This window comes from Leptonotus elevatus, chromosome 21, assembly GCF_054856555.1.
Source record: "Leptonotus elevatus isolate MCC_2025b chromosome 21, RoL_Lele_1.0, whole genome shotgun sequence".
In the NCBI taxonomy this organism is placed as follows: domain Eukaryota; kingdom Metazoa; phylum Chordata; class Actinopteri; order Syngnathiformes; family Syngnathidae; genus Leptonotus; species Leptonotus elevatus.
This window is the reverse complement of record NC_141259.1, coordinates 6631693-6657363: the sequence shown is the minus strand read 5'-3', so window position 1 is coordinate 6657363 and position 25671 is coordinate 6631693. Positions and strand designations below refer to the sequence as shown.

General features: G+C 37.7%; 1 protein-coding gene across 2 annotated transcripts; it reads right to left on the bottom strand.

Moving 5' to 3' along the window:
- Positions 1 to 2828: 2828 nt before the first annotated feature.
- olfm3a (olfactomedin 3a) lies at positions 2829 to 25313 on the bottom strand. 2 transcript variants are annotated; one of them, XM_086066554.1, is made up of 8 exons: positions 25200 to 25293; positions 24754 to 24783; positions 23361 to 23607; positions 13505 to 13648; positions 13262 to 13417; positions 12966 to 13185; positions 6214 to 6320; positions 2829 to 3985 (listed from the first exon to the last, which is right to left on the bottom strand). In XM_086066554.1, exons 3-8 carry the CDS (start codon positions 23427 to 23429, stop codon positions 3302 to 3304), a joined length of 1380 nt encoding a protein of 459 aa, XP_085922680.1. In that variant the 5' UTR covers positions 23430 to 23607; positions 24754 to 24783; positions 25200 to 25293; the 3' UTR covers positions 2829 to 3301. The 2 variants fall into 2 exon arrangements, with proteins under 2 accessions (XP_085922680.1, XP_085922681.1); XM_086066555.1 differs by lacking the exon at positions 24754 to 24783 and having other exon boundaries at positions 25200 to 25313.
- Positions 25314 to 25671: the final 358 nt, after the last annotated feature.

The following is a 25671-nucleotide window of genomic DNA, read 5'->3' as shown; positions in this document are numbered from 1 at the left end:
GAAGCACTCAAACCGCACAGTAACGCCTGCTAAATTCTCATGTGATATTAAAATAAGATTAGAACGTAAGACAGACAGACCAGGCAAATTTGACTATAAATGAGATAACAGTAGCATTAGCCACCAAGGTAACATCAATAAACGTTAATGCTGTAGAATAGAGGGTAGCTAGCAAAATAAATCTTAATTTGAAACCTACCTTCACAGTTTTCAAAAAATACACTATACTTTCTGAAAATCAAATATACAATAAATTCTCACCAGGAACTACAATTTTAACAGATTTAATCGCTAGTCAATCTGGTTGTGTTATCATTTAAGCTAATGCTAAATATATCTTGGATGACAGTTCAGCAGCTGTAAATAAGCAAGCACTCACCATTATCTAACCTTTGCTCGGTTTCAGCAACTAATTACCTTGTGCCAGTCCCGTATTGGAACAAAGGAAATATACCGCCGGATAAGCTCAATTTGCATTGCAGCATTAAGCTAGAAGGACTACATTTCCCATGATTTCCAGACAGAGAAGCGGGAAGTAGCTCGAGTTCCCGTAGGACAAAAACACGCTTGCTAGCGATTTAACAGTTAAATGCCTTTTTAATTGATTTATCGTATGAATCGCTATGTCAACTGGGTGATTGACATGCACATGGCTCAAATAATTGGATTTCTGACGGGACCAAACAATAACAAAACAAAATGGGGGGGGGGGGGGGGGGGGGCTTGCGTAAAAGTGGGACAAAACAATGGGACTGGCGAAATCCGCCGGGAGTCGGGACATAAGAGAGACTGTTAACAATGGCTGTGGCGGGTAGATATAATTTGACATGTATAGCTTGAAGTTCCTGGCATTTGACGTAGATTAGCTTGCTTTGAAATGATACAATTCACATTGTTCAGCGGAATTTTCAGTTATGCCTCAAAGTTTCTTTGAGAGCAAATTCATACACGAGGCGGAAATAATCAAGCTGTCTGAGTTAGTACAATGGGAGTGCGTGGCACGCAGTCGATTCAAACTTGCCTCAGGGTTGATAAGTACAGTACTCCATATGTTGTGCACCACTAGGAAAAGTCAAAAGATCAATACCAATTGATTCAATGGAAACTCATTTTTGGTTAACTTTATGTTGCTCAAGTACTTGTGGTTGATGAAAGGTTCAGCTCCTACACAAAATAATAATCAGATGTGTGGGTAGGCGCAGGCATGCTTGCTGTCTTGCATTTGCTTACAAAGGGTACTTACCGCACCCTTGGGTTGATTGAAGTGCTTCTTGAGCCAGCTCTATCCAAAAATCGCCTTATTTTAAGAGAAATGCGGTCATTGCCACCATCCAAATTAGTAGCTTATCATATACCCCAAATAGTGCCACATACTAAAGTCACATTATGCTTGGGATTTCCTCACATTTTGGCCAGAATTACTGGGCACTTATTAGAGGCTAGGCTGCCATTTGTCCATTTTAATAAAATGGAATGTTCTTTGACTTCTTTCCTTTTTTGTTGAACCCTCCAAACGCCATCCTCTGCTCACAACCAAACCGTCTCAAAATGGCCTCTCCAAACATTTCTGTTCATCCTCGTCACATGCGAAGACAATCTTCAACTCTGCCGGCTCCAACTCTGTATGCTGTCTTCTCGTCAGTCTCCAACCCATCAAACATGGCTGCTCTCATTAGCTTTCCATTCACTTCAGCTGGCGCTCTTCTGTCACAGATCATCCGTGACACTGTCCTCCATCTGCTCCATCCTGCCTGCGCTCTCTTCTCCACCTCCAGCGCCTTCTCCCATGTACCATTCCAATGGCCTCAGTTTCATTCACACGGCTACTTTATCTTTCAGCCATTGACCTTCATTTCTTGCCTCTCCTTTAAAACTGCCTTCCACCTGCTCTCTACTCTCACTGCAGTTCACGACGACAACTGCAAAAATCATCGTCTGCAGAGACTGCTGTCCAACCTCATATGTCAGTCACCATTTAGCAAATGAGAAGGGGCTCGGGCGGATCCTTTTAATAAATACATTTATTAATTTGTAAATATATGTGCATTACATAAAGATAAAAACAATAATAATTATCATTGCTACTACTATTACCACTAACAAAAAATATAACTAGACAAAGTGCAATTTCTGTAGAAATTGCGGGTAAATGCTGAAAGCTGAATGCTGATTTGAATGCATGCGGAATGCTTATGAAGTAAATTGAAAGATAAATTATGTGAAAATTACAAATTATTAATTGTAGTATAATGATAAATGAATAAAAAGAAAACTTAAACTGCAATCTGTCGAACCATCGCCTCCCGTTTACCAGTCAAAAATGTCAAAGTCTCTCCCATTAGAAATGAATGGGTAAAAGTTGATATTTAACATTAAATTGTGTGAAAACTTTAAGTAATCAAGTAATATATTCCCAGGAAGATATGAATTTTTGAAGCCAGGAGAATAAAAAGTACCTGAAATAATAATAAAGGTTAGAAACAACATTAGTGGGAATGCTGTCAGCATTCCACAATAATATTAATATTACTATTAATATTAATATTAATATTAATATTACTATTACTATTACTATTACTATTAATATTACTATTACTATTAATATTAATATTAATATTAATATTAATATTAATATTAATATTAATATTAATATTAATATTAATATTAATATTAATATTGATATTGATATTGATATTGATATTGATATTGATATTGATATTAATATTAATATTAATATTAATATTAATATTAATATTAATATTAATATTAATAATAATAAACAGAATTAATGAATCAAGTGTTTTAATGGTAAATAAAAGTTCTACTCCTTTCACCAAATATTTTATTAGAAATACACCCAAATAATACACAAAATAATAAAAATGATAACTTGGACTTTAAATTGCAGCAAATATGCTAAGTTGCAGCCATAGCAATCACTAGAAACAAATCAGGGCAATATAAATATAATGCACAGTAGGCATGCATATGCATATACAATACATAGCAATGGCATATACCGGTAACTGTAACTCGTGTGATTATCACTTGTGGAAAAGGTGTAAAAATTTGTAACATGTTTTTTTTAAGAGCCATTGATGGTGTAGTTGTTCACTTGCCTGACCCCCCGCGCAGGCAAAATAAGTTCACTTCCCACTAGAAAATGGTTGGATGTATAGCTGGATGTTTTCCAATTAAACTATTAAGATACAGGTTTCCATGCTCTATTCCAGAGTCTTGAAGTTAAAGGAAAAATGTATCACACTATCAGCCAATGATGTTTGTTAACCACAAATGTTGCTCACTTTTTAGAGCCATCATCTGTTTCTATGACATGGAACAGGGTAATATTAAATATGACCTGGTGTCCGTTATTCCAGGCATACAGCACTCTCTCTCTGGCATTGTAGTCAAGCATGGACATATGGAAGTACTGGTTGAGAAATGGAATGTCTATGTACTCGTACGTTGAAGTCTTTGTGGAGTACGCGTAGTAAACCTTTGCTCCAGATAGGTGAGAGTTAGTGATATAGAGCGTCCCGCAGATCATGAATGACTCCCCCGCATTCCTTTTGGAGTATTCTGTGTTCCAAGTGTTTAAGACCTGCAAGGTGTCTGGATCGATCTGGGAGATGACAACGTTTCCAGCGTTTTGATTGGTGGCATATGCCACCCACATTCCCAGTTCATCCGCCATGACGTCGATGTCCGAGTACCCTCCCCATGTGTACGGGTACATGTTATGGAAGCCGGCGAATTCCAAAGCTCGCTGGGCTAGCACGGTGCCCGTCTCAAAGCTGTACTTGACGATAATGTTGCTCTGGTATTTGTTGTAATAAAGTGAGCCGTTGTAGACGATGTGATTGGTTCCCTCCCATTTGAATGGAAGGCTGTAAGTGCGAGCCACCACTCCTGCCGTGAAGTCCTCCATTGTCTTGAACTCTCGGACGATCTTACTGTTGGTATAACCGTCCATGTACCAAACCTACGGGTTGGGTAGATGGATGGTAGGGTTGGGCGGATGGAAAGGTAGAATGGATGGATGGTGAGGGATTGATGATTGAGTTTGGACAGATGAGTGGGCAGACAAGTGGGTAGGTTTGATGGATGGGTGGAGGGTTATTTTGATAAATAGGTTGGGTAGGTGCACATTAACTTTTCAGTGAAATCACTGTATAAAAATCAGCACAATACAGTAGATTACAACAATACAGTATTAAAGGGACATAAAAAGGATTTGATCAAACTATTCTGTGAATATGTTAAATGTGCATTGTAATTGATTTTATTTTTTGTTTGTTCAATTTGCAAGACGGGTATGGGGATGTATTGTAGATGCTAACAGCCAATCATAGCCGACGCTATTTTGCATATTGCGATGAACTCATTCACTGCCATTGACGTCTATAAACGTCAAAAATTTATTTGAACTATTTCTATTAGTTTAACTTTTTTTCCCACTTTTGTTAACAAGTATGAAAACCTATAAAAAATGTTTATTGTACATTTACAGCAGATATAACATTTGTGATTAATCGTGAGTTAGCTATTGAAGTCAAGCGATTAATTAATATACAATTTTCTAATTGCCTGGCGCAATTTAAAAAAACAAAAGAAACAATTATTAATAATTAGGGGCATCAGGCGATTACAATTTTTAATCATAATTGATCGCATGACTTCAGTAGTTAACTCACGATTAATCACAAATGTTATATCTGTTCTAAATGTAGAATAAAAAATTCTAGGTTTTCATACACTAGTTGACAAAAGTGGGAAAAAAATGTTCAACTAATAGAAATAGTTCAAATGAATTTTTGACGTCTATAGCTGTCATTGGCAGTGAATGAGTTAATGGCCTATTCATTGAAATCACATCTGAACAGCACACTGACCCAAAAATCTAAAAATTATTCTCAAACAATCCTAATTGTTTGTTCCTGCTTGTACTGTGGATGTGTTGAGCAAGGTTCTGGAATTGTGTGCATTGTGCACTGCGGATGTTTTAGGAAAAACAAAACAAAAAAACAAAAACAATAACTTCTCAGCGATGTTTGCCTACTATGTTGTCAAAAATAATGGATATCACTGACATCCAGAGGTGGCAAATCCAGGTCCAGAAAGTAAAAACCATGCCACAGTTTGGCTTTAGCCCCTGATGCTCCCTAGCAGGTAAACGAGCACCATGGGAGCTAGCTAGGGAGCTAGCTAGCTATAACCTGAAAGGAAAAACCCTGCCACATTTGGCTTTAACCCCTGATGCTACCTAGCAAGCTAACACCTGGGGCTAAAGCCAAACTGTGGCAGGGTTTTTACTTTCTCGACTTGGATTTGCCACCTCTGTTGACATCAACTGTAAGAATCAAACATTCTATTCTGAAGACATATTCTTATAAAATTCGTATTCATACATGACTTCTGACCAACCCTAACTACCACTTATCTCTGATGTTGATTGGTTCAGTCTGCTGTCTTTTTTTTGTAACTGGATTAATTGGGCTTCTCCCTCTAATTTGTAGGCCAAAATTTGAGAAAAATAATAATTAAATAGCACTGCATCTGCCCTAAAAGACGCCAGCCCACCGGGCAATTGCCCTTAATGCCAGATGGCCAGTCCAGCCATAAAACGACAGTGCTCAGCATAAATGAGCACACCCCAACAGGTTTGTAAGAGCACCTTTAGTTTCCTTTCAGAATTAAGATTTTCCAAGGGATACTATACTACAGAATTCTCCCACTTTGATTGCAAACAAGATTTGTTAATTAGTACGCACAAAAAAAGTAGTTTTTTATTTACATTTGTTAATGTACATTTTGCAGAAATTACTAGACCCCGAGAAAAAGACTGACAACCTTTTTAATTCCAGGCCTAGCAGACATGTTGCTATCCATAAAAGTCATGGAGGACATAGAAAATACTAGATGTAGTTGTTTCTGTTGTGGGTTGCATTCTTTTTTTGCATTAGTTAATTTTATTAAACTGAAGATTTTGTAATCTATGCATTCTATTACAACCTTACTTTCATGTTGCGAGTTAAGCGCATATTCTACAGAAAATATTTTGGAAATTGTTGATTGAGATATTGAATATTGTCTTCAAATATTTCGAAGGGGGTGTACTCGTCTGAGCACTGTATAACAAAAAACAAAATAAATCAAATAAACACATGAAATTGTGTGACTAACAATTAAAAAAAAGACCCTTTAACTCACTCTGTTGTGTCTTGTAGATACAAGTGAATCAGTCATCCATGCCCCAAAGCGGGTTCCAGAGGTCTTTATTGTAACAGGCCCATTGATTTTCATTAACTTCCCGCATGCTGTTAATAAAGAAAAACAGCAGTCAAATGAAAGTACTGGACTGGATTAGGTCAGATTTTTCAAGTCGGTGTGTCAGAACGCTTCTGCTGTTGGAAGAGGGCCTGTACTCATTACATATCAAGATTGCACCATTATGGAGGATGCTATGACATTTCCTAAGAATGTCAATTTGATATACAGCATATTGAATGAATTAAAAAAGGAAGACCTGGCAAAAGAAATATGTAACAAATATGCGGATTTACGAAAGATCTGAAGGTCACAACTAATGATGAATTACAGTTACAAGCTGTGTGAATGTGTACTAAAATTATACAGAGGTGGCAAATCCAGGTCCAGAAAGTAAAATCCCTGCCACAGTTTCGCTTTATCCCCTGATGCTAGCTAGCTAGCTCCTATGGTGCTCCTTTACCTGCTAGCTAGCTCCCTAGCGAATCCCCTCTGATGCTAGCTAGCATAGTGCTCCTTTACCTGCTAGTTAGCTCCCTAGCAAATCCCCCCTGATGCTAGTGATGAGTTATTAACATTGTTTTTTAGTTTTAAATTATATTTTAGCCGTTTTAGATTTAGTTAATTCAGTATGGCTGTATGAATAGACATATATTCTTATCTGTGTTACTTTCATGAGAAAGAGCAACGGGTCTGTCTATTCATTCGTAATCTAAAGGGAGGTAATCTAAAGGGAGGGCCGGGGATTCTGCTGTGTCGGAAGGGAGTCAGGCTTATTATTATTGTATTTTTTTTAATCTGATTTATACCCATGGGAACGGATTCTCTTGTATTCATTCAGTTGTAACCAGGTGTGTTGTGGGCTGACCTTTTTATGAACCCTCTTTGTGAATAAATAATGATGTGGGCTGGAGAGAAATCACATTTGAACGGAGCACTGCTTTTTGTGACTTCATTTGTGCGACCAGAAGCTTCTGGTAATTAATACCTTTGCAAAGGAACTTCTTCAACAGAATCTCACCATTCAGTTAATTGAACACGCAAAGAGTACAATACTTAATATTGTCTACTCTAACAAATGGTGACCGCCGACGCTGAATTATAACGAATGGTCTCCTCCGTTGAACCAAACGGATGGTGTTATTCTGACGTGGAACAAGCTGCGGCGTTCAAGGACGGGCGGAACTTCTAGGCCTAAATAAATAAAGTACGGTAAGTGGAGACTGTTATCCACGTAGAAGAGGTTGTGTCTGTCTGGTCCGCTGCAGCTGGTTTTTTCGTCTTCCAAATTGTCTAAATTTTAAATGAGATCTGTGTGAATAAGTTATAGTTTGATGTCGTTAGAGAGTTGATAATTCCGACGATATTGAACTAAACACGTCGTGGAGTGGTGCATTTGAAGGTGACGTGATGCAGACTCGAAGTGATGAAGCTTTTTTTTTTGTACAGGAAGAAATAGCGGTTAATTTTTTGATTTGTTTTGTTTTTCGTCAACGCTATGAAGAATCCTTAGACCATAATATATATTGAATAAAAGGGTTTGCCGGATGACGTAACAAGTCTTTCTTGTTTACTAAGGATCGTGAAGATTATGGTACGCGCTTCTGTTTTTTAAGCAGTTTTGGCCGGATTTGAGGACAAGTAACATAATTGTTCATGGCTCTTGGTGTGAAAGTTCTCTACACGTAATATGTCTTTTATTTGAAAAAGCGCCTGTTTGAAATTGAACAGAAAGGGGTCCAGGTTGATTACAGCGATGATTGGATTTTGTATCACTGTATTTGCAATCGAGAGATTACGTGATTTATTTTATTTTGTTGGCGCTTCTACAATATGTAGTTTTGAGGTCAGGATTCCCGTTTGAATTCCTTTTGTTCCACGGTTGAATTCGATGGTACGTGACAATTTCATTATTAAATAAAGCGCCTTGCAAAAATTTTGCAATAAAGGGAGAACAGTTTAGCTCAGCGGGATTGGGTAACCGCTGTGTATAAACGAGAGGTCACGTAATTCTTATGTCTGTCTGTGTGTGGCCATATGTGTTAACATATTGAACTATTAATACTAAAAGTGAGACGTCACTGTTTTAAAACCGAATGTATACATCAAAAACTACAAACAAAATGGAGGCGATTTTGACCCGGATACAGAATGGTTTGTCCTGAATGCGCTTCCGGTTCAGGGAAAAATAAAAGCGTCGATGAACAATGAAAAAACGAACTGTCGATCGATTGTATAAAAAGCTTTCGCTGGACAAAATGGTATGTCAGACTTTTGTATTTTCTTTGTTGGTAATGGAAAAAGGCTGAATTTGATGCTAAAATGACTCCAGCATTTGTGGAGCAGTTTACGGGTGGTTTGTTTGAAGTTACCCGTTTACTGAAATCACCGTATAAAACTGCGGTTTAAATGCTATAAGATTTGTAGACAACGAATTGATAGAATAATACCGTTTATTATTTTATAATGACTGAAGAGTGTGTGCGTATGCATTTGAGTGTGTGACCTAGCTTCAAAAAAGGTGGGGGCTATTTTTGTTATTGTGTGTGAGAAATGTGCATATGGGGATTTTGTTTGTTTTTCTTCAATATTTTAACTAAGTTTGGTGTTGTTTTGTGTGAGATGATACTGTTGTGATAGTGGCGTTTGTTTTATTAATGGGAATATGATAAAATAGGTTTTGCGATTTATAATGTTAAGATTCCGCCCCCCCCCCCCCCCCCCCCGTTTCTAGGTTAGAAAAAAAGGTGGGGGCTGGGCTGTGCGCTGTTAGCATAATGTGTCCTCGTAATGGGACTTTTTCTTTGTCAAAATGGTAAGAGAGGAATGATAAACAATATAAAATAAGTAATAATATTTGAAAGATATTGTTGAGTTTTTGAAAAAAGAATATTAAATTAGTGTTTTATTTTTATTTTTTATTTTTTATTTTATTTTTTTTAGTGACTGAGCTAATAGTCTTTATATTTTAATGATTGATGACGATGGTTAATTTGTTAACTTTCCCTTTTCGGGACAAATGAAGAAAGAATAATGATAAAATAATAGCATTTTGTTTGAGCTATGTTGAGTTGATATAATTATGCCTATATCTGTATAGCTGTGGCTGGAAGTAAGATAGTTGAATAAGGAGTTATGAATGTTTTTGAAATTGACATGTTGATAATGATTTTTAATATTTGTTTTTTTTTCTCTGAGTGTGTCATTTCAGAAACTGATGTTTGAGTTCCAAGGCAGATGAGGGTTTGATGGCCTTCACTGATTACAAACTGCGAACGGGATGCGCCCCAGCTGCTGATACGTTGTATGGCTAGTAGCTATTTGAAGGGGTATTGAAAAAAAAAAAAGAAGAAAAAAAAGAAAAAAAGAAATGAGGCTGTGTTTTTTACGAAACATTTTTGAGAAAGCAGGGAGTGAACTGTCTTGCTATGATCCCATATCCTCAGTCTGGCATTTTTAAAGCATTGTATCAACGAGTGTGCATTTTTTGATCAGGTGAGCTCTCAGAAAGACTGTGTGTCATCGGATCCACATTGCAGACAGCGTCTGAATGGATGTGGCAGAGATCAAAGGTCAAAAGCCGCAGAGCAACAGTCTTCTCGTCCTGTGCCTAAGAAAAACATGATGTTCAAATTCCTCAATGCCCAGTGACTGTGTATACGCCTCATTATAGTGACTTCTCCCCTATGGCTGTTTTGCATCCAGAGGAAATCTAAATGCCTGCTCTGAACATTGCTGCCACAACAGCCGCCATGCTGGCCAGGACTGAACATTGACAACAGCTGCCGTCCTGCCTTTTTGCTGGGGGTCTGGACAAAGAAAGTTGGTGGTCGGAATGAGATGTGATCCATTCAGTAAAATGCTGCACGGTGTATGCAGGGCATTTTTAATGTGTTGAGTGGGGAACTGTGATCTATAGCAAGATATTTCAGGAAATTGAAAACGACATATGTAAATTTGAAATGAGGGATTGAGAAAATTTATTTCAATCTATAGCCTACTAAATTTTTGCCTATATTTTTGGGAGAATCAGTTTCTGAATTGGTACAATGGGAATTTTATTAATATGTTATGATATGATATATTTTTATTTTCCCCGTGAGGAACTTTTTTGGACTTCGTCCAGCTGCAGCTATAGTATAAAATAAATAATAGAATAAAATAAGTAGTAACAAGTAAAAGACTAACTAAGAGTTTGATGGCTAAGTTTGATTTTTTTTTTAACAGCACTGTGATTTATAAATCCCAGAAATATTTTGTGTGCTGTGTTTTTTATGAGCCCCGCTAATATGTAAAAGATTAGAAGTTTGAAGATAATTTTTAGTTTGATTAAATCTAGGAAATGGTAGATATTTGTAAATTTTGTGTGATTTTATCCTCAGCCCCACTAATCTGTAAAAGAGGTGAGGTTGATTAGCAGTTTAAATAATTTTTGGGACTCTAGGAGAATTAGAGTAATATGGTTACCTCTATTTTTATGGCCCCAAAGTCATCATATATTAGTGTCTTAAGTTGTATCTGCTTATGCTCAGTTTTATAGTGTTTTGTAGCTCTTTTGTTTATCTCATAGCCTGATTTAGAGGGTTGAGTTATTTATGACGTTTTTTGAGTTATGAGGTCTCTATTTTGTCCTTCCTTTATCTTGACGTGTTTGAAAAAATCAGTGGATCTTTGTCAAATGAGGGAGTTTATGTTTAAGAATTTAACCAATGTAGACGAGTTAGAAAATTAAAATCAAACTTAAAAACGAAATTAAAAAGGTTGTGGGGTATCGGCCTACACTCCAATTGACAGGATGAGTTTGAAAGTGATAATCCACAGTTTGAATATGAAGAAATCTACCAGAGGAAATCGATCGCAAAGTAAGTCTGAAGCAAGCAAGGACAATAATGCATATTTGCCGAATGAAGGTAATTACATTATATTATATCTTTTATCTCGGAATCACATTTGAAAAATGTAATGTTTGGAGCCCAGTGTTTGCAAAAGTGTATAGATAATATGAATATATGTGAGTTTTTTCCCAGCATGCCAGGATTCGGCCGATCATGGGATTCTGGGAAGAGAATATATGATATGAAAGGCAAAGTTATGCAAATTTAGAACAAATTTAGTCATGGTAAAAAAAAATTACCTATTATTGAACAAAACCTATTTGAAAAATAAATATTTATAAGCTCTGTCTTATATTAATGAATGAGCAAATGTCATTCAACTCAATCAAATGCTGGGCTCTATTTTAATGTCACAAAAATAGATCTTTTCCTGTTCCAACAGCACAGGACCTACGGATCTTAATCAAATAAAATTTACTAATCCCAACTAACAAAACTATCAGGGTTTTTTCCTCCAAAAATTTATGTGAGTTTATGAGAAACTAAAAATGAAAAGTTTCTGCACTCAGGAGAACGGCCCCAGGGGGTTGGTGAAAATTCCACATCTGGTCTACAAGGCTTCCGGAGACGTGCCAGGCTCGGCTATCTCATCAACTGATGATCATCAATCTTATCACCTCCGACCTGGAGCCACGTCAGCTGACCCAGTGATCGTTCTGGAGCGGCCGTTTCGACATCATTCGACACCGTTTGAGGACATCAGTCAACGGATCAAGTCAAGTGCCTTTTCTTGGGCAATCATTCAAAGAAGAGTCACATTTTTCGGGCAGAATAATCCCGTGACAAATCGAAGAATTTGGGTAGTCTACCCCAAATTCTTAAAGAAGAGACGAACTATTGCGACATTCTTTTCATTAAAAAAAAAAAAAAAAAAAAGACCTTCAAAGAACTTCATCACAAGATGGCTTCAAAGAACACATATTCGTCTGCCGATATATTGCGATACTTTTTAATGAACAACATTTTATGTTAAGCCTCACATATGCTATGCTTATTCCACTAAAAATCTTTTAAATGTATCAAATTGTTTTTTAATGTCATGATTGCTAAACTACCTCCTCTTCTGCTAAAGGGATGTTTTAAGGATAATTATTTTTACCACACAACCATTGAAAAAAAAAAATGTTTTAATGTGTTGAGCTCTCAAGAGCTCAAATGAGGGAATGATGAGTTATTAACATTGTTTTTTAGTTTTAAATTATATTTTAGCCGTTTTAGACTTAGTTAATTCAGTATGGCTGTATGAATAGACATATATTCTTATCTGTGTTACTTTCATGAGAAAGAGCAACGGGTCTGTCTATTCATTCGTAATCTAAAGGGAGGTAATCTAAAGGGAGGGCCGGGGATTCTGCTGTGTCGGAAGGGAGTCAGGCTTATTATTATTGTATTTTTTTTAATCTGATTTATACCCATGGGAACGGATTCTCTTGTATTCATTCAGTTGTAACCAGGTGTGTTGTGGGCTGACCTTTTTATGAACCCTCTTTGTGAATAAATAATGATGTGGGCTGGAGAGAAATCACATTTGAACGGAGCACTGCTTGGGTGACTTCATTTGTGCGACCAGAAGCTTCTGGTAATTAATACCTTTGCAAAGGAACTTCTTCAACAGAATCTCACCATTCAGTTAATTGAACACGCAAAGAGTACAATACTTAATATTGTCTACTCTAACACTAGCTAGCTAGGGACCTAGCTAGCTAGCTAGCACCTGGGGCTAAAGCCAAACTGTGGCAGGGTTTTTACTTTCTGGACCTGGATTTGCCACTTGTGAAATTATAATAGTGTTTCACTCACTTAATTTGCCCATACAGCTGCGGAGCCTGTTATCCAGTTGCAGGAGCCGCTGATAGAGCTCATCATAGTCGTAGACTCCAAGTTCCTCCTGAATGCTTGTTAACACTGCTGATAGATTCCTGATCTCCTCTTTGAATTGAGAGATGAGTGTAGCATCCATCTTGTACTGCTCCAACACTGGAATCAATGGCTTCAGAGCGTCCATCTTGTCTTGAAGCTCCTAAATGGCAGACGGTAAAAAATATAAAATAATAATATAGTTTAGATAGAGAAATTAGAAATTGAATATGTTAGACCTGGAAGTTTCTGGCCATGACAGATTTCCTGTCATCCTCAAACTGTCTGAATTTGGTCCTCAGGCCTTTCATCTGGTTCTCCATCTTTATCACATACTGAAAATCCCTCTGGGTTCTCAGGTTGAGCACCTCAATGGACTGAGACATGTTCTGCACCTACAACCCAACAAGTCGCAAAAATATGGTCATGCCAATATGGCTGATTAAAACAAACACCAGGAAGAGTTTTATGCCATCTCCTACCTTCTCTAGAAGATGGCGGAGCTGCTTGCTCTTAGCATCTCTGGAGCACAGATTTTGTTCTGGGGCCACAACAGTGCAGATGCAGCGCCCGTCGGCATCCTGGGCCGAGCTGTACACCTGCCAGCCCTCTCTTGGCCTGATAGTCTAAAAGCACAAAACCAACAATTGCGTTTAGACTGGATCGGGATCCGGGACCTGAAAAGTTGAATGTTTGTATTATTATTTAGCAATCATACCCCTTATTAGTAAAGCTGTCCTCAAAGGACATTGCTAGCCTTATTATCCGCTTGAATGATGTCGTTGAAAATGAAGGCCAACAGGGGAATCAGTCTATTTTTGAGACGCATAAGCTGATGACAAGTGAAAATTAACTAACATCATGCAACTTATGATTATTTCTCTTTATTATTCTGTGAATTTGCAAATTATCGAGAGGAGAGGTGACTGCGCCATGCATGACATGACGTCATATGAGAGCGTCTGTGTCACAAGACAAAAGATTCTCGCTTCTTTTATTAATTTGTCAACCCCAACGATAGCCGGAATTTAGACATGTTATCTACTTAGCACGCTATCAGTAGCACAACAGTAGTTCGGCAGAATATTGTATGTAAACAACTATTAAATAACCTACACTTCGGTCATCGCCATTTTAGAACTCCTTTCCTTCTCTTACCATCTCAATGGTATATGTAGAGTAACACTGACACCTAGTGTTGTCATCAGGGAACACAGATGGTTTTGTTAGCATGTTTACTAAAAAAAATATATATATATATATATTTTTTTTTGCTGTTTGTACTACGGCGTATTAGGGCCACGTAGACCCCCCCCCCCCACACCCCAGAAGTGGAGGTAATATTCTGAGGAAAAAAATACGACATACACGACATACAGCTGTAGTCTAATGTGAGAATTCGTTGGGTGTTAATTGGACACTGTTTATAAAACGAAAAGGCAGGCTGGAGATGGATTCATTCTTAATTTATACTTTACTTGTCATACACAGCAGCTAGAGCGGCAACACTTCCTGATCTCCTATCAGCTGACTAACACTAACCAATCAGAAGCTAGCATACTTTAGGTAAATGCAAGTGAATGGAGGGCAGCTGATTCGACACAACTTAGCTACTTGATGTACCAAAATGTATGAATGTGTAAATAATAATTCTGGAAACATAAATGTACGAGTTAATATACATTTTAATAAATTAACTTAAATGCTTGTAGTCCTTCGTAAAGCAAGGCGTCTTTGTCGATGGCCGTATCCAACGCTTCAAAGTGCGAATGCTTAACATGATATGGTTAATCTCTGCTAAAGCAATTGTTATCTTTTTATTTGAAAATCCGACCAAAAAGTATTGGCACAAAAATCCAAGTTGTACGATTCGTGTATTTATTGTAAGTTTCTAAAAAAAAAACAAATCTCACAAATCTGCCACTTTAGTCGCAAATTTGCCATTTTATAAACTTACACATTTGCCACATATATTTATTTATAAGTGGCCCTGATTTGCCGTCGTACTTTTGAGATTTTTGTGTCTCAGAACAAAACAGGCTTTGATTTATCAATATCATGTCTTGTTTTTTGCATTTTAATGTGGCTTGACAAAAACAGCCATTTATTGCTATCTACCACGACATTCTTGTTTGAGTTCACGCTACTGGTTGCTGAAAGTGCAATTGTCCATGCCGTCCGTGGTTGCGCAAACTAATGCAAATTTGTCTTGCCACACTTTCTTTTGTGAACAGTTTAACCTTGGTAGAGGTGTGCGCTCTCCTGAGCGCTATTCTGGTTTCTTTATAATCAATCCATGTACAGCCAAGGTCAGAGTTTCTTTTAGTCGCTACTATTGCTCCCCCAACCGCTCCCCATGAGGTGACAGAACGTTTCACTCACAATGAATATACATGACTCAAAACATAAGACATAGTCACTGTAGTAATTTATTAATTTTTTTTAATCTTTCCTGTTCTTTCTGTAGTGATGAAAGACAAAACCCACTATCCACGCAAATCCACTCCAGGACTCCGCTGGAGACAAATTTTGGGTTTCAGCAATCTAGTGTCTCTAGACAGTGCTTTCCGTAACTCACAGGACCTTTTTAGTACGCGACTTAACCTTCATACAGATCCGCAGAAGTCTCACTTTAGTACCCAAGCCTCATTTCAAATTCAGCTAAACTTTAAGATTTCACAGAATGATGAGTGTAGATTATATCTCCATCTGTTGTTGTTTGGGACCCTGGAATGCGAGCAAAAGGAATTAAAACTCTTCCCGTTCAACAGATGAATGCGAATACGGCCCTTTTGGCACACTTCCACGGTGTTCTCATTAGTGCTTACAAGAGCCACAGTGCAAATTTATGCTGCAGGCAAACTTTCCTTTCTGCCCGTTTTGCATGCCGTTTATATCCTGCACGGTTCTTCTTCTGCCTTTGTACCCAATCTTGAATTGTAAAACAAGAGAAGAGCTTCCACTTTTAGCCGGTCTCCGAGGTAGTCTGTCTTTGTTTGCTCACAGTCAACATGCAGCACAAAAGAAGACGGTCCAATGTGCTGACTGTATGCAAAACGCCTTGCGCTATCTTCCAGCCAAGCGCCATTAAGCTTGGTGTAACCTTTCGAGGACAACGTGTGGAGAATGCTGCAATCAACTTGTAATTTACCACACTTTTTTGTCTGCGCCAATGCTTTTGTGCAACTCCCCATTGTCTCTGCAACTCTCTGTCGGCAGTCTGCTGCAACAAGTCTCCAAAGGCTCTTTCGCTTCCTTGTAATGTTGCTGTGCGAGTACAGAGAGGAAAGACATTTCTTCAGTACGAGCTTTCCTATAGAATAGGATGGGGTCAAGCTGTTGCCATCATACGGCCTTTATTCACTGTCATACTTTCTAAAATGGAATTTATTATACTTATTATAATTCCTCAAGGGGCGCTTCAATTTACACTCTGCTGTATGTTATTTGTTTTGGTTGCACATCGCACACACCTGCGGAGAGAGATGTCAGCGTGAAAGGTGTGCACAAAACAGATCTGCATCTCTTGAGCTGCGGGGTTTCTATGGGAATTTTATTTATTTAAAAGGGACAATGCACATTAATGAACATCAGTACAACCCAATATAACCCCTACAGAAAGTGTCAAAAGACACATAACTGGGAAAAATTGCAAAATAGGAAGAAAAAGCCAAACACAATTAAAAAGTATATATATAAATATATATATATATATATATATATATATATATATATATATATATATATATATATATATATATATATATATATATATATATGCTACATACAGAGAAGGCCTTGATGCAGCCTCTGACCTGAAGAGGTCGCTTAAAGCAATGGGTGTTATTACAAAGCACGGCCAGTAGGTGGCAGCAAAGTATAAGAGATCAAGCAGGGCCATGTTGCAACAAGCTCTTTCCCCGGTGTTTTCAACAGGTTTTTATAATGACGAAACTCAGCTCTATTCTAATGATAATTGATGCAAAACGGAAACAGATGTAAGTATACTTTTTTTTCCTGATGAAAGAAGAGACTCGAATCTTTGTTTTGGTAGGTTCCGTGTTTTTATAGCAATAGAACACAATATTCTGTGGGCCTTGCAAAATCAGTCAAAATCTAGTAAAACAACCGGGAGAGAAGGGGGTTGCTCCAGTGAAAATGGCTGGGAGTGAATGAGTTGAGGAAAAATGCTATATTGGCTAAAAAGGTCTTTCTTTAAAATGATCGGACAGTTTTTGGGGGGGAATTTTATGTACTAGTGGTATCGGTATTTTGGTATCAGTGACTACTGGAGTTGAGTCCTCGTACTGGTATCAATTAAAAAAAACTGTGGTATCAAACTATTATTATTGTTAACAAATACTAACAAAATAACTAAACTATATTTAGAAAAAATTAATCATTAACAAAATAAATAAAAATGCTTTTAAAAGAAGAAAAGTAACAAACTACATTTTACGTTAAATACTAAAAAACTACAATTATAGCAGTGATGAACATATGAAGCACTTCTTATATTTTTGACTCTGACTTTTAAAGATGCAGTGGGAATGTAATCAATTTCCATTGCACTGGCCTTTATATTCAAACAAACAATACAATACAGCGGTAGAAAAATATCGCGATTGCTTCATGAAGCTTCATTTTCTCATCACTGAATTATAGTGAAAGTTTTGTTTTTGTTTTTATCACTTTTGAGGTTCATTTGAAATTTACTGTTTATTTTGGTATTGCTGTATGTCCGTACAAAGAGCAGTCATTTGATAATTTAACTTTTTTACACAATATTTCGTGAGTGACTTTTTTAAAAATCTTATGTTTGACAAATGCTATACATATTTAAAAAAATAAAAACAAATACTAAAACTAAGAAAAATGAAAACTAACAGAATTTAAAAACAAATCCCAAACTACTATATATCTGCATTACCACAATAATTTTTGAAGGACCTCCTTTTACACACCCATACAGCTTCTAGCTGTAAGGCAAATGTGCTAACAACTCAAAAGACATGTTTGGGACAATGCCATTGACACAAACCTGCAAAGTGACAGCCAGAGACCGCAGCAGATGCTATTTATCTCCTCGTCCATCTGCCTGTCCAAACAAGCCACCGCGGTGTAATGTGCTCTACTGTTATGGATGATCATACAGCCCAAAGGAGTGAACACACTTCAGCTGTAATGGCAGAGGAAGATGAACTCGAATGTGCAGCTAGTTCTCTAATCGGACCGAGGCAGACATCGGAGACAGCCAAGACGAATGGTAACACCCTAAAGACAGCGGCCGTAGCAACACGAGCGACCATCAAACAGGTCGCGGTAATATACCGACAAAGAGAAGGCTTCACATTGTGGAGAACAAAAGACAAGATCCTTCCTCTCACATTGACGTTGATGAAACGCGTTCAGGGAGATTAGTTTCCTAGAGGTGCGCTGGCACACTTGTCGTCTTCGACTTAAGTCAAGAAGAGAGAGAATGTGGAAGTAGCCTGAAGGAGGCCAGCCAGAGATTCTCCTAATTGTACATAAAAAGCAGTTTAATATAATCCATTCCCAACTCTTGCGTGGAAATCAGTATTCATACGAGCAACTGACATGATGCTGAAGTAGGTTGAGTAAAATAGCTCCTAAAGTTTTGGATGTGACTACTACCAGTACACGTTCAGATTTCAGATCAGATCAGAAAGCTGAAGTGCCTTCCCTACTTGATGTGGGTGCCGGCACTGTCATTATCCTCCATCGCAGTGTTTACGACTGAATAACAGATACATTCACTGAGAGGGCTCTCTGAAACGACCCTTTTGGAAAAGTATACTTTCTTAAAAGTTCATTTTAGTACCCTCTTTCAAAAGTGCATCAACTTTCACAAGAAAGACAACAATAACATTGGCAACTAGCCAAAGCGCAATTTCTGCAGAAATTGCGTGGCAAAGCTGAATGCTAAGATTAGAATGCATGTGCTTAAGAAGTCAATTGAAAGAGGAATTATGTGAAAATTACACATTTTCTACTTGTAGTTAAATTACTAATTAATAAAAAGAAAACTTGAACTGCAATCTTTCTACGATGGGATATAATCATTTCAGAGAAATTATCATCCATTTGCTGATATGATAGACAGTTAGTATCGAACCATCAAATGTACTAAAATGTGGTCCAAGTGGGGTTTGAACCCAGATTCTCCGCGGTGGGAGGCAATTGCTCTAAGCACTGACCTAACTTGCTTTGTTGAAATTCATGGCTAATGCTGTATTTATTTTTAAAAGTGTCCTTTGATGCTGATAGCTAACGTGCATTTAATCGTTTCAGTGATGTTATAAACCATTTCCTGATCTGATAGTCAGTTGGTATCTAACCATCGAATGTACTAAAATGTGCTCCAGGCGGCGTTTGAACCCAGGTTCTCCGCCATCGATATATTTGCAATGTGCAGTCGGAGGTGGGATTCAAACCTGCAACCGCCTGGTTAGTGGACCATGCACTTTACCAACTGGCGATGATGAGTTGTATGTATGGAGGTGGGCGTGGAAAGTGGGACTTTGAAAATGTTCAATGCCAGTCACCTTGAAAATGAATGGGAAAAAGTTGATATTTAACGTTAAATTGTGCGAGTACTGTAAGACATGTGAAATCAGACGATATATACCCTGCAAGGCATGAATTTTTAAAGCAAGTTGAAATTTGAACAGTGTAAATCGGAAGTATTATGTGGGAGTTGTTTCTCGGCAAAAAAAGTGAGAAGAATGAAAATCACAATAAAAAAAATTTATTGAGTGAGAAGAAAACAAAAATTGGCACACTAATTCCAAAATTGCAATATTTTTTTGGTAGCACCTCAAGTTTGTCTTGAAAATGTCACTGATTAGCTGTAGAAAGACTGTAGTAAGAAGTGATTACGCATTGTCAGTCACAATTGAGACGTTGAGAGATGTGTGCAGCTCCCAATAGGTCAGTACCGTCAATATCTGCAAACAGAAAGCTAGCATAGTAGCAATTCCATCTTAGTGCTTTATTTACATACATACACTTTTATTAATTTATTTATTATAATTATTATTTTAATCCTATAGCTCAAAAACTTCAGTTTTGGATTACGCACCTGAAAATGAGTAAAAAAAAAAAAAGACTTCACTCAATGAAAAATTGGTGTCACTCAATGTGTAATGAGTCTTGCCGTTACATTCCAATTAGTTTTTTGTTATTTTACCCATTCATTCTGAACTGTGAATGCTGTTGTTGTTTGTCTCTATGGTAATTTTCAGGATACTTTCTGGTTCATGCAGAATGACAATGCAAAAAGTTAGCACAGCAAGAGCAGCAGCTCCATTGTAATTCCTCGATCTACATTTTTATTCAGATTCATATCTGCACAGCAATACGTTCTGCCGTCCCGTCAAAAAGTCAAATTTGTAGTCGCGGCGTATTCATTGCAAATATCTAGCACAAAACCTTTCACCTTTGCTGTGTTTGCTGCTATAATAAGGAAAACTGATGACAGCCTCACAGTCCAAAAATAGTTCAACATTATCCGCCCATTACTCCCTTTGCTTCCACTTATCTGTGGGCCGCAGTCTAAGCACAGACGGCCATATTTTCCTTCCCCCTTGGTTCCACACCCAGGCATTCCGCGTTCTGTAGTCTCCTTAACCTTGGACATGCATAAAACAATTTCAATAACTGTAAAGTTTTTGCGACACCCCGTACGAGTTTTACAGCCATAGGCACGTCAATGGTGCTTGCATTTGACAAAGCGTCCAATAAACAAGGCCTGTGTTGTTATAACTAAACCAACGATTTCTCACAAATTCAGTTCTGGGTTGGAATTTTATGCGCGTTTCCACACGCTCTCCTTTGACACACTTTGAGATGATTTCTCTCAATATGTAAAACGGCTCGATCACAGCTCGTCTTTGGGTATCTTTCATTCTTATCCCTGCCTCACTGTAATATGCACAACCATCATTTTTCTGCCACAATGGCTGATTTTCCCTACGATTGGGAATATTTTGTCTGAGACAGCCAAAATTATACACTGTATCACTTGACAAACTTTAGTCTTGAGCATCACTGGGGACCGAAACTTAACTTTTAGGATCACAAGGACAAGTTTTCAATTGAGGATCAAAATGACTAGATGTTACATTTTCATCTATGACTCTACAAACTACACCTAAAAGGTTGACAATCTGTGAATCACAAAGCGGGGCACAGAGAAACCATGTGAGGAAAAGATTAGCATCCCTGCATGTGGTCAACAACAAATAATAACAGAAAATAATTGTGAAGCACTGCCCTATATATGGCAGGAAGCACAAGTGAGTACACTCCAAAAATAACACAAACTAGGTCAAGAATGGACTGACACAACTTTTTGAGTTATTTGACCCAAAAGTTGGGTAAGAAAAAACAAAAACAAAAACTGCCCGACTCTGAAACCCAAAAAAGTTAAATAACAAAAATATTTATTTACTGTAACACAAAAAATTGGGTCTAATTAAATCAATAACCCACAAAGCAAACCAGTTTTGTGGGTTGTTTTGTGGGTGTATCCATTTAACCCAACCCTTTGGGTAATTAATAACCGAATTCAACTGAGTCAAAAATTAACTGACCCAACTTTTTGAGGTATATAAGCCAAAAAGTTGGGTCAAATTAAATTAATAACCCACAAAGCAACTCATTTGAATAATTGAATAACCAATTGAATTGGGTCAAAAAAGAAGAACTATTATTTAACCCCAAAAAGTTAAAAAACAAAAATATGTATTTACTGTCACCCAAAAATTGGGTCAAATTAAATAAATAACCCACAACACAGCTCCGTTTTGTGGGTTGTTTTGTGGGTTAATTCATTTAACCCAACCCTTTGGTTAATTATTAACCCAGTTCAACTGGGTAAAAAATTGACTGACCCAACTTTTTGAGTTATATAAGCCAAAAAGTTGGGTCAAATTGAAAAGCAATACATTTTTGGGTTGTTTTGTGGGTTATTCATTTTACCCAACTTTTGGGGTTATTCAATTTAACCCCAAAAGTTGGATCAGTTCCTTTTTGACCGTAATTTGGGTTATTTTTTACCTATCTGTTTTTAGAGTGTATTTGGGATTAAATGGCAAACTGTCGAGTTCCAGTTTCCTTATTCTTGGATCCACATGTCCTCCAGGTGCAGTCTCTAATGGGTAATCATACGCAACAAAAAGTCCACTTTTCATTCTGATCATGATGCTCTATTAGCAGACACGGTGTAATTACCTGGCTGGCTCGAAGCAGACGGAACGTTGCGCAATGCAAATATTTGGACCCACAACAGAGACACAAGAAGGAAACACACAGGTGCCTCTTTAACCTGGCTGGCCTTGGTTTATATTAAATTTGAATATGTGGTGGGTTAAGTTCTAACACGCTAATTTACACGCCAAAAGTGGAGGAAGCCAAATTGCTCCATTCAATACACGGAGGAACAAAGCTGTGTGAAAGGTCTGGCAGCCTGTGAGTGACAGCTTAATACTTTGCGGCTTAGAGTAATTCCATAAAAGGTTTGCATTTTCAAATCATCTTTTAACACCGAAGCGTTGACTGTAAGGCACCCCCGAGTAATTAGCATGCAATTGGTGCACCAGTAATGTGACATAGTCCCCAAATGGCAGTTGTATATTGATTGATTTAAACACAAATAATGAATTTCAATTTTTATTCTACAGCCAACCAATTCAAACTGGATCAATACACTTCAACCGAGGTTTAAAGTCTTTGAGCAGGGGCATGAATGATCGTTGCTCTTTTTTTTCAGTCAGTCAATGTGTTTAGCTCCTCGCTTGCCACTGGGGCAAACGCAAGACATTGAGAGGCACGCGTGCATATGGCCACAATCGTTCAACTTTTGTTGGGTCTCGAGGATGTCATTTAAGACAAAATATAGCTTACGTTCAGTCAATGTCGAAGCTGTCATTTAATGTCAGCGTTAAATCTGGTGATCTAAAACAGTGGTCCTCAACCCTGGTCCTCGGGGACCGGCATCTAACCTGTTTTCCATGTCTCCCGCAGCCAACACAGGTGATTCATATCGTCAGCTAATTAGCAAGCTCTGGAGAAGCCTGATAACGATTTCCCACCTGTGTTGGCTGTAGGAGACATGGAAAACAGGCTGGATTACCGGTCCCCGAGGACCAGGGTTGAGGACCACTGATCTAAAACATCAACATCCATTTCAATTCACTGTTGATTATAAAGACGTAAGTATTTAGGTGATGCACAAAAACAAAATCCCCCGCTGTGTTTTGTAGAAATCATGAAGCAAAACAGAAAAGAGTAAGGAAGTGATAAAGTGAAACTCACCATAGACGGGTACAATCCAAAGATGGTCAGGGACAGGAAGGAGTGCAATACACTCATCAGGAGCCGCATGCTGACTGCTGCCTGCTGCCACTTTGCTCCGAGCCGTATTCCTACCTGACTACGAGCAGCCCCACAGCAGCTTGTGTTCTTTAATTATTATTATTTATTTTTTTAAGGCTCTCGGAGTGCGCAGAGAGCTGCTCGCGAATAAACGTCCGTTCGCTCACTGGCATCACACCCACCTCTCCTTGGTAGGCAGCGAGAGGCAAGGAAAGGACGATGAGGGTGAGAGAGAATACGAGAGAGAGAGAGAGAGAGAGAGTTGTTAGGACTATTTGATTGATTGATAGACAATATTTATGATTCGATCAATTAGAAATCGAATAATGTATCCTGAAAGTGCTTCCTGGTGGAGATTGCACGTGTCCCCATACTTTTGCTGACGGATTTGGAAGGGAAAAAAAATGCATGTAGGTTAATCAAGGATTCCAAATTGTCTTGCAATTGGCTTTGGGTCTAGACTCCTTATCTAACTGATAACAGATTACTGTTATCAGCCTAATAAGTCTGCTGGCGTTGCAATCAATTAAACCAGTCATAAATCAATGTCATACATTATTAATAGAATAGGTTTTTACTCCATAAAAAAAGGACAAAGAGTGGTGAAGTGTAGATTAGATTCTATTAGATTTGATATAATAGTTAAGACTAAGGTCTCTATTTTAGCAGTTTAAATCTGCGTGGAGGCAGGTTAGACCAAGTTATGGTATTTTTGCAGACACGTGCTAGCTGGTGCAACGTGATGCATTCATTAAAAAAGAAAAAGAAAAATATGTTTTTGTGAACATAGCAACTTCTCAATCTTGTATTCAACATCTCCCGTGGCTTAAGTTTAGAACTACTGGAAAACTTTCCTTTTTATCAACAATGCTAGGTAGATTTTTTTCTTGTAGGTCATGTTAAGACATCATAAGTTGACTGTGTCATTTTCTCAGACTATTCAATTTCTTATCTACAGTATTCAGACCCGTTTTTTATCTCTGCAGTGTAGCTTGTGTGCAGGATTTATAGATTCATACTTGGTTTTTATTTAAGTGGCTGATAAGATAATAAATAACAAAGTCTAATATCTGTGAAATATATAAGGCTCAGTTTTCCCCAGACGGAGCATATTGAAGAACATTCATAAACAGCTTCACTGGGAACATCTAATATAATGCCTTTCGTCGCACTAGTTTTATACCGTTTTGGGAAATCATAGCTATCATGCCTGCCAACAGCAACTGTAATAGTATTACTGATTGATCGAATACATACAACAAAAGCTACACAACAAAACAACATCAACAGACGCTGTTCAAAAGCAGTAAAAGGAAATAAACACTAGTCTTACCCCCTTTCTAGTCGTATTACGCCACTAAACCTAAAGGACACAGACAAATACCGTTTTTGGAACCTTAACTTGCAAAAGGACGTGAATTTGATGCAAAACTACGGAATGCATTCCATTCCGTGTTTTGCTTTTCCAACAATGTGGGCTTCCACTTGAGCATTCTCTCTAGTTGCCCCTCGCAAGGACCTCCACACCAAAGCGGTAGACAAGATAAAACGAGAATGACAAGTCAAGTTCATTTACTGCTCAGAGCAGATCTGTCACTTGGAATTAGCTGGATGGACTTCGCTAGCATTGGGTGAGAAAATAAAAGATACTGAGGTAGTAAAGTTTTTGTGCTACCATAAGCCATTTACTTTTAATTGTGTAAGGTTCAGAAATGAATAAGAAATATCATGGTTTAACAGTGAAGTCAATTCAAACATATAATTTGTTAGAATACTTACAAATTCACACATTTTTATATTCTTCTTTAGCAGCAGAGTTGATGTGTTGAATCTGCTGTTCTCAATCACTTGTATTTGCCTAGCTAAATTCTGCTAGCTCCTGATTGGTTCGTTTTAGTCAGGTGATAGAGTAAATCAGGAAGTGTTGTTGTAGCTGCCATGTGAATCGTAAAAATCACTCGAAGAAAAAAACAAATCCTTCTCCATCCTGCCCTCTCAGTTCATAAAAAGTGTTCCATAAACCACAAATGAACTTTCACGTTACAAGTAAAAATATATTGAAATGTAAATTAGACTTGAACAATTACATTTGCTTCTATCCACTATCATTTGAAATGGGTATTTTAGCAACGATGCTAATATAGCATAACTAGCATGGGGATTAGTCTGCCAAGACCATAACGTCACTAATTTCACCTTTTATGTGCATCATCTGTTATTCTATGCTGGGAATATTCACTTATTACGCATA